Source organism: Cottoperca gobio, unplaced genomic scaffold (genome assembly GCF_900634415.1).
Source record: "Cottoperca gobio unplaced genomic scaffold, fCotGob3.1 fCotGob3_315arrow_ctg1, whole genome shotgun sequence".
NCBI lineage: Eukaryota > Metazoa > Chordata > Actinopteri > Perciformes > Bovichtidae > Cottoperca > Cottoperca gobio.
Genome location: NW_021166923.1, coordinates 347501 through 357577, shown reverse-complemented (window position 1 = coordinate 357577; position 10077 = coordinate 347501). Strand labels below are relative to the sequence as shown.

Here is a 10077-nt window from a genome sequence, read left to right as displayed (position 1 = left end):
CGGCGGCAGTGACAGACTTTCACGTTAGAAAATGAAAAACAAGATGAACTTTGTCTTCTCCGAACTTCAACATGAAGATTGGAGGAAAGATTCGAAGGATCGTAAAAACAAATTTAAAGACGAGGCGGTTCGTCACGAACATTAACGCAGACGTTACTTCAGTATTTGATCTGATTTGTTTTATTTCTGCTTTTTAAAGGAAACCTTCCCCCCCAAAGGGACCTTCTGTACATCGATCCTCTATCTCACCTTCCTGAGGAAAGCTTTTCAGCGACCTTCACACCTAACGCCTCGCACTGCTCGTCTTCAAGTTGTTTTCAGCTCCATTAACCCATCAGGAATTTTTCTTCTCCGTTCACCGTGAAGGCCGGAGAGAAAAACTTTTTTTTCTGTAAGACGTGAAGATCCCACGGGGAGGAAGTGATGTGCAGAGGGTCGTTTAAAGGGGAAGTCTTCCTTTAAAGTGAATACATTTGTCCCCCACAGACTGAGCGGCGTCCTCGTCTTCGTCCTTGTCATCTGGGTTTGACTCCAGGTGAATAATTAATCAGAGACTTAACCCTGGAAATCACTGTTGCCATAGCAGCGCGGCACACTCTCGAGGAGGCGTCAGATCTGTGTTGCAGGGAGGAGACGATCAGAAGCCTGTCTGCCTGCCTGTCTGTCTGCCTGTCTGTCTGTCTGTCTCCTGTGGGACTCAGAAATGTCAGCAGAGAAGAAAGCAACCACGAAGGTACCAACCTCACACTGCTTCTGCCAAATGTCTATGTTCTTGCGCTGTGCTTTTGAGAAATGGTCCCATGCCTTTTGCCTGGTGGCAGCGTTGAAAACGGCGGTGATCTGCTCGACTTTGGGGTGAACAGGAAGGAGGAGGAGGAGGAGGAGGAGGAGGAAGAGGAAGAGGAGGAGGAGGAGGGTCAAGACAAAACAAGCTGTTTATGTAGCGTTGAAGCACTGACTGAGGCTCCGATAGCAGGCAGAGAGAGACCACAGCAGCGGACCTCCTATAGTATTAAAGGGGCAGTTCACTCCAGCACAAAGTGTCATCGCGGCTCAAACTGTGTCCGTTAACGTTAAACGTCGGCTGATCTGACGCTGTGATTTACTCAAATGTTGGTTAAAGAGACCTAAATGTTTGTGACCTTCACTGTTATCAGCCTCACAGATGTGAGTGACCAACAGCTTCAGCAGGCCGTTATCATCTCATGGTTAATATGAAGACGTCACGTAACGTTACAAACATACTTATTGTAACACAAACTACGATCTTTTCTTAACTTAACCTAGCAGTTTTGTTTTTTTCCACAACGTTGACAGTTGAGCAGATGACGACAACGTTTGGAGTAAAATTACTTTTATCTGGAGGATAAATAAAACAAATGTAATTCTTGAAAATCACTGAATTGTTTTTGATAAACATGAAAAAAATAATATTGAATGTGATTGTGCTGCAGATAGTTCAGAGGTTAAACTCATAAACACAGGTGACCGGGTCATGTGACGCGGGTCTCTCTGCTGCCGCCGTCGTTACTTACATCACCTGTAGCTGCACCGCACGACTGGGCAACATTTACCCAGAATGCACTACTGTAAGAATATAAATTTACTAAAGCAGCTCATTCAGTCTAAATGTTGCCTTTCTAAGTATTTCTCTCACATTTTCTTTGCTTTAACATTTGCAGCTTTCACATTATTTTTACTTCTCAAACCTTCAATAATCTGCTGACAGACGTCTGGACTTTCTAGATATACTCACCTGCAGCTCACCTGCAGCTCAGCTATCAGCAGACTCCTCACACCGGTTTCATGTTTTTATTCTGAATGAACGTGCTTATTAAATCAGCATGTATATTAAGTTATCAGCTCTCTGCAGGTTTCTGTTCGCAGTCTGCAGCGTTATAATAATAATAATAATAATAATAATAATAATAATAATAATAATAATAATAATAATAATAATAATAATAATAATAATTAAAAGGATGCTGCTGATTGTAAAGTCATTGAATGGAGCTCTGCTACGTCTACAAAGTGTTTAAAATATCCTCTGAAAATATTATTTTTATTTAAAAAAAGCATTTGTGAATATTTAATATGTATAATCCAATTAAATGGTCTACTTTTAAAAGCATTTATTCTGATTCCACTTCTTGGTTTTCTGTCCTTTGTAAAGGATTTCAGTAGAAGTGTAAAGTAGCAGAAGATGTAAATACAGCCCTCCTGAATGTGACCCTGCAGCGGCCTCTCCGCTCAGCTGAAGATCAGCAGCTGATGTGGAGACGGATGGGGGAGCGTTGTCATGGAGACTGGGCTGAGATCCTCGCAGTAAACGACCATGGAAGGATTTCAAACATCTTCACGGGCTGAACTGTAGTCTGAGACGCAGCCCTGCAGCAGCGGGACGGACACACATAGTATCTCCCAGAGAAAGGATTCAGAATTCAGAGTCTCGCTGTCAGTGTTTAACAGGATTATTCAACAAAACGCTGTTCACTCACTTATTATTATATTACAAAGCAGAACATGTATTCTGGTGACCTTTGACCTTTCAATGTTATATATTACACTGACCCATACTGCCATACTGATATTATACTCATTTATATATATATAAATATATATATACATATATATGTATGTATATATATTTTTGCTGTCGATCACAAAAAGTCTTAGATGTCTTTTTTTATTTTATTGTGTTCTTCTTACCTCCAGCGAGGAGGTCATGTTGGTGGACGGGCAGATCCAACGATATGATCATGAGAGGAAACTGCTCAGGGTGATGAAGCGTTCTGAAACATGAAGCTCCCTGCAGCTAAATGAACTGTAATGTAATAGCGAAGTCAGAGAGGGACGTACCTGATCACAGTGAAGACTTTCCACACGTCACCTAATCGACTGCATGTTAAAGATAATGAAGTGTCCTTACATTGTGTTAGAATGGCCACCAGGGCGTTCTTGAAGATCTCCTTGGCGCGCTCCATCTCCTCCTCGTGCAAAGCTTTCTCGCTCATCAGCCGCCGCACGTGACTGTTGGCCGACTGGATCATGGAGTAGAAGTTGTTGGCGGTTCGCCGGTTGACTTCTCCCCGATCGATCCAGGTGAACAGCACCGCTGTGGCCTCGCTGAAGTTTTGGTCATCTGTGGGGGGAATGAACAGAAAGGTGAGATACTCACACCGAAGAATAGCAGGAGGAATACATCAGTGTTTAGTATCAACATCTCCAGTTCAGCTCCTTCCATTGGAGCTCTGCTACAGTGAGCTAGCTTACTCCTCTCTATTGTGAAATATATATATATATATATATATATATATTTGAGACAGCTGTTAGAGAAAATAAGTATTTTAGTTGAACTAAATCCAAACTATACCAAATATAACCCCAAAATATAACAAAATACAACCCAAAACTATACCAAATATAACCCAAAAATATACCCAAATATAACCCCAAAATATACCCAAATATAACCCCAAAATATACCCAAATATAACCCCAAAATATACCCAAATATAACCCCAAAATATACCCAAATATAACCCCAAACTATACCCAAATATAACCCCAAACTATAACCAAATATAACCCCAAAATATACCCAAATATAACCCCAAAATATACCCAAATATAACCCCAAACTATAACCAAATATAACCCCAAAATATACCCAAATATAACCCCAAACTATACCCAAATATAACCCCAAACTATACCAAATATAACCCCAAAATATAACCCAAAACTATCGTCAAATATAACCCAAAAATATACCCAAATATAACCCAAATATAACCCCAAACTATAACCAAATATAACCCCAAAATATACCCAAATATAACCCCAAACTATGCCAAATATAACCCAAAGATATACCCAAATATAACCCCAAAATATACCCAAATATAACCCCAAACTATACCAAATATAACCCAAAGATATATCCAAATATAACCCCAAACTATACCCAAATATAACCCCAAAATATACCCAAATATAACCCCAAACTATACCAAATATAACCCCAAAATATACCCAAATATAACCCCAAACTATATAACCCAAATATAACCCCAAACTAACTACCCAACATGTACTTGTACTGCGTGCAGCTGATAATAGTTTTGTACATGTAATGCTGGTCGCTGATGATAACGATGGTTTTAAAGTGGACCTTTAAGCAGTATTTTTCCTTGCTGCTGGTACTTTTACTTCAAAGATGTGAGAACTTCTCGTGCTCGGCAGCTTCCTGTTTCATGCTCCATCACAGCACGCAGAGTGGAAGTCATTTCATGGGACCTTTAACATCCAGTCGGGCTAAACAAACAACAGAGCAGCTAGTGAGGACTGAAATGCTTCTCTTGGGGCGTTCACTCTTCACGCCTCTGCAACCCACGCCTCCGCCACTGAGCACAGAAAGCATTTTTGATTTTCAACTTTTCAACCAAAACCACGAGCTGCATTGGCTCATAAAAAGCGAGTCTCTGCGGGCCTCCGCCGAGCGCCTTCTACCACATTTGAATAATAATTGAAGCGCAGACGACGGCAGAAAAGAGTGAATTAGAGAGCGTTTAATGAGCTCAATACAGGCTGCAGCACAACCTGTAAGAAGACACTTCCCGCTCAGATAAAGCTCCTTTCATACGCAGCAGCAGATTACAGTCACATTACAGCACAATGAGGCACAGCTCAACACGGACGACTGCAGCAAGAATGGAAATGTATTTCCCCCGCTGTGAGAGGGGAAGAAAGGATTCATAAAAGGTTATTCAGAGGAAACATGCTTGTTTATGTTAGGTATTAGGGAGGGAGAGGCACACAGGCGGAGGTTTGGCAGCTACATACAAAATTCACAAGCAAATATTAACAAACAACAGGAGGCTGGTTTCTATCGGTTACTATCAATATTTTATTCTATTTTTATTATTATTATAGTGTTAACAGTAATGAAACACCATATCTGTAACCCCGAGGAGGAAGTTTATATATGTTATTACATATTATTTTCACATCCCGACCACCTGCAGCCCCCCCACAGGAAGTGCTCCTCACTCAAGCCCAGGGTTGCCCAGCAACAGGTTACTAATATGGGATGTCTGTTTATTAGATAGAAGATATAAAAAGAGGAGGAGGAGGAAGTGAAGGAGGAGGAAGAGGAGGAGGAGGAGGAATATAAAAAGATATAAATCAGTGTTAAACATAATAACTGACTTTATTATTCTTATGAATATGATGAGACTGGAGGAGCTGCTGAGAGGCAGTGACCTGTTCTGCAAGTTCTGTCTGTTCTGCAAGTTCTGTCTGTTCTGTAATAATAATAATAATAATACATTTTATTTATAAGCGCACTTTTCAGTTGCAGAAACAAAACTCAAAGTGCTACAGAGTAAAATATAGATTTAAAAAAATAAAATAAAAACATTTGATTGAGAAGACAACACTTTAAAATGGTTAAAGTCTGTAAGTTCTGTCTGTTCTGTTTGTTCTGTCTGTTCTGGTTGTTCTGTCTGTTCTGTTTGTTCTATTTGTTCTGTATGTTCAGTCTGTTCTGTCTGTTCTGTCTGTTCAGTGTGTTCAGTCTGTTCTGTATGTTCTGTCTGTTCTGTTTGTTTTGTAAGTTCAGTCTGTTCAGTCTGTTCTGTCTGTTCTGTTTGTTCTATCTGTTCTGTTTGTTCTGTTTGTTCTGTATGTTCTGTTTGTTCTGTCTGTTCTGTCTGTTCAGTCTGTTCTGTTTGTTCAGTCTGTTCTGTTTGTTCTGTCTGTACTGTTTTTTCTGTCTGTTCAGTCCCGTTCTGTTTGTTCACTCTGATCTGTTTGTTCTGTCTGTTCTGTCTGTTCAGTCTGTTCTGTTTGTTCAGTCTGTTCAGTCTGTTCAGTCTGTTCAGTCTGTTCTGTTTGTTCTGCCTGTTCTGGTTGTTCCTGGCCTGTTCTGGGTTGTTCTGCCAGTGTCTGGTTCTGTATGTTCTGGATGTTCATGTCATGCTGTCGGGTTTAGTCTGTTTCACTCTGTTCTGTTTGTTTCTGCCCTGTTCTGTGATGTTCTGTAAATGTTCTGTTGTATGTTGTTCTGTATGGTTCTAGTCTGTTCTGTTTGTTCTGTCTTGTACTGTTGTTCGTCTGGGTCTGTTCATGGTTCTGTTCTTGTACTGTGTTGTTCTGTTCTGTACGGTTCATGTCTGTTCTGTCTGTTCACTCCTGTTCTGTCCTGTTCTGTTTGTTCAGGACCTTGTTCTTGCCTGTTCTGTCCTGTTCCTGTCTGTTTATGTTTGTTCCGTCTGTTCCGTCTGGTTCTGTTGTTCTGTTATTTGTCTGTATGTTCTGTCTGTTTATGTCCTGTTATGTCCTGTTCTGTTGTTCTGTCTGTCACTAAGCCCCACCCCCCGGCTGTCATTGGATCGTTGATTGTTGGTCACATCGGCTCCGTGCTGCCCTCTGCTGGACATCACTGGAACACAATGCACACACGTAATGACGATTTGTTTTTATTTCTGCACTTTGAACAGTTAGTGAAGCTTCTTCATGATATATCTGAGGTAAGAGACGTGGCACCCTCTCTCGCTGCTGCTCTGTTTCTGTGGTAAGTCTTCACGTATCATAGCAACAGCACGCTATTTCTGAGGACGTGAAGAAGAGGCGCTGAATAAAAAGCTGAAGTGAGGATCTGCAGGAAGCTCCCACTGTTCTGTCTTTACTCAGAAACTCCAGATCAGAGATGATTTACGGTTCAACGATCGGGAAGTGAATCTGCAGCTTTTTAACCATCGTCTTTGTGTCCAAACACGGGAATAAGTATTAAATATGATAGATAATAGATAGATAGATATATTTATATATAAGATATATATATCTTATATATATTAACATTAAAAGTAGTAAAACAGTGTGAAATAAATAAAAACAATAAAATGCATCATTAGTGCCCTAAGATTTTATTTTTTATGTTTTTTTTATGATTAATTAATTATTTCTCTGGTAAACAGAAGATTTAAATCGCAGGATTCTCTGTGGATCAACAGTCGATTAGTGAGTGATGAGAGTTATGAGAGTTTATTTAGTAGTTTAGCTTCTAAAGAACGTTGGCAGGTTTATGTGTTTGGAGCAACAACAACTTGTAATCTATGTATTTATATACAGTATATATATTTATATATTCTGTATATATAAAGGACGGTGTTGGTGGAGGACTGCTGTCACCGTGTGTTTGCTGCATGTTTCAGGAGCTGAGAAACGCCCACAGTGAGGAGATCATGGGCATCAGGCGCGAGGAGGAGATGGAGATGTCCGACGACGACTCAGAGGAAAATCCCTGCAAGAGGCTGCGCATGGAGGAAAACGGTACGATGATACGATGATACAAAGATACGATGATACAAAGATATGATGATACAAAGATACGATGATACAAAGATATGATGGTACAAAGATACAAAGATACGATGATACAAAGATATGATGGTACAAAGATACAATGATACGATGATACGATGATACGATGATACAATGATACAAAGATACAAAAATACAATGATACGATGATATGATGATACAAAGATACGATGATACAAAGATACGATAATACAAAGATACGATGATACAATATACAATGATACAAAGATACAATGATACGATAATACAAAGATACGATGATACAATATACAATGATACGATGATATGATGATACAAAGATACGATAATACAAAGATACGATGATACAATATACAATGATATAAAGATACAATGATACGATGATACAAAGATACGATGATACAAAGATACGATAATACGATGATATAAAGATACGAAGATACGATGATACAAAGATACAATGATACGATGATACGACGATACGATGATATGATGATACAAAGATACGATGATACGATGATACAATCATACGATGATACAATGATACAAAGATACAATGATACAATGATACGATGATACAAAGATACGATGATACGATGACACAAAGATACGATGATACAATGATACAAAGATACGATGATACGATGATACAATCATACGATGATACAATGATACAAAGATACGATGATACAAAGCCACAAAGATACGATAAGAACAGACCAGTTTTAAAGCCTTGAAATGTTTTCACATGTTGGAATTTGAGGCCTCAGATTTTTCCGTTTTCTTTCCGATATTTCACTTTAGTCGTCGTGCAGTTCATATCACAGCATCCTCTGACTTCTGACCTTTGACCTTTGGCCTCGTGTCTCACTTTGAGATGCTCTGACTTCAGTCCTTTTTATTTTAACCCTTTAAATGACGGTTTGTTTACATAATGCAAACGTTGTTTTTTATAAAGAAAACACAAATATTTAATAATTTTCTGTCCACTAAATACAAGAGGGAATTGAATACCTTCACACTCTGGGAGATAAAACCTGGAAAATAACAGCAAGTTACACAAAACACACGTTTATTATTCTGTTATAAAGTCACACACTTGTTCTGGTAAATGTGTGACTTCTCTCAGAATATGGAATGTAATCTGTAATTATTTTTATTTGCTTTAATACGCCGTCACAGGACTCGGTAGGAAACAGATTTTGGTTTATTTCTGAGGAAACACGGATCACAGCTTTCTGCATCTGAGACACGAGGGAGTCCTCTCATCGTCTTTAAATATGAATGTCCTATACTGCTGCAGGAGTGTGCGAGGCGTCTCTGAAGGAGGAGAACGACTCGCTGCGTTGGCAGCTGGACGCCTACAGGAACGAGGTGGAGCTGCTGAGGAAGGAGCCGAGCAGAGGAAGCCGCCAGGACGACGAACACACACCGACACACACACATGGCGCTGAGCATCAGATCCAGCTGCTGCAGCAGAACATGCAGAACATGCAGCAGGTGGGTTCCTCACACACACTTCCTGTTTCACGTCCTCTCTCCTGCAGGACAGGGAAGAGCAGCGAGTGTGAAGATACCGCTGGACCCAAGCTCACAGCTCTCCCAGAATCCTTTGCTGCACTCATTTCATAAAGCAGCACAGAGTCTGTGTTCGAGCCTCACAACCCAAATAAGTTTAGAAGCACAATATTTATATTGGAGTAAAATTCTCCAACCCTTGATTTAGATTTAATATTATTATAGCCTCTCTGGGAACCATCCACCTTATCGTGGTGGAGAGGTTTGTGTGTCCCTATGAACCTGAGAGCTGTGTTGTCTGGAGCCTAGTGCTCCTGGTAGGGTCTCCCAAGGCAAATTGGTCTCAGGTGAGGGGCCAGACTAAGAATGGTTCAAAAACGACTTCATGAAAGAAAGGGAAAGGAAAGGAGAGACCCTGCCCGGAGGAAGCCCGGGGCCCCCGTCTGGAGCCAGGCCCAGAGGGAGGGCCCGACAGCGAGCGCCTGGTGGCCAGGTTTGCCACGGAGCCCGGTCGTGGAACAACGGACCAACTCTTCACTCTCGCAAGGATCCTGGAGGGGGCCTGGGAGTACGCCCATCCGGTCTACATGTGTTTTGTGGATCTGGAGAAGGCGTATGACCGGGTCCCCCGGGTGATACTGTGGGAGGTGCTGCGGGAGTATGGGGTGAGGGGGTCACTTTTGAGGGCCATCCAATCCCTGTACGCCCAAAGCGAGAGTTGTGTCCGGATACTCGGCAGTAAGTCGGACTCGTTTCCCGTGAATGTTGGCCTCCGCCAGGGCTGCGCTTTATCACCAATCCTGTTTGTGATATTCATGGACAGGATATCGAGGCGTAGTCGTGGAGGAGAGGGGTTGCAGTTCGGTGACCTGAGGATCTCATCGCTGCTCTTTGCAGATGATGTGGTCCTTATGGCATCATCGGTCTGTGACCTTCAACAGTCACTGGATCGGTTCGCAGCCGAGTGTGAAGCGGTTGGGATGAGGATCAGCACCTCCAAATCTGAGGCCATGGCTCTCGGCAGGAAACCGGTGGATTGCCTACTCCGGGTAGGGAATGAGCCATTACCCCAAGTGAAGGAGTTCAAGTACCTCGGGGTCTTGTTCGCGAGTGAGGGGACAATGGAGCGAGAGATTGGCCGGAGAATCGGAGCAGCGGGGGCGGTACTGCAGTCGCTTTACCGCACCGTTGTGA

General features: G+C 41.5%; 2 protein-coding genes across 2 annotated transcripts in view; one reads left to right on the top strand and one right to left on the bottom strand.

Moving 5' to 3' along the window:
* Positions 1–6: 6 nt before the first annotated feature.
* LOC115005521 (ecto-NOX disulfide-thiol exchanger 1-like) lies at positions 7–4423 on the bottom strand. Its single transcript, XM_029427368.1, has 4 exons — positions 4375–4423; positions 2930–3142; positions 742–848; positions 7–615 (listed from the first exon to the last, which is right to left on the bottom strand). The coding sequence occupies exons 1-4, from the start codon at positions 4421–4423 to the stop codon at positions 610–612; spliced, it is 375 nt and encodes a 124-aa protein (XP_029283228.1). The 3' UTR covers positions 7–609.
* A 1975-nt stretch (positions 4424–6398) lies between these two features.
* The window catches only part of LOC115005520 (ecto-NOX disulfide-thiol exchanger 1-like), a 20432-nt gene continuing 16753 nt past the window's right edge, over positions 6399–10077 (top strand). The window contains exons 1-2 of the mRNA XM_029427367.1: positions 6399–7335; positions 8669–8865. Coding sequence (XP_029283227.1) covers positions 7119–7335; positions 8669–8865 — 414 coding nt within the window. The 5' untranslated portion in view covers positions 6399–7118. The remainder of the gene's footprint in view (positions 7336–8668; positions 8866–10077) is intronic.

Excerpts from the sequence above, each read along its gene's own strand:
- LOC115005521 (XM_029427368.1), bottom strand. The coding sequence starts at position 4,423 with ATGCTTTCTGTGCTCAGTGGCGGAGGCGTGGGTTGCAGAGGCGTGAAG. Across the intron at positions 3,143-4,374 it reads GGGTTGCAGAGGCGTGAAGA|ATGACCAAAACTTCAGCGAG; the intron begins GTGAACGCCCCA and ends TTCCCCCCACAG. Across the intron at positions 849-2,929 it reads GGTGGCCATTCTAACACAAT|TCGAGCAGATCACCGCCGTT; the intron begins GTAAGGACACTT and ends TTCACCCCAAAG.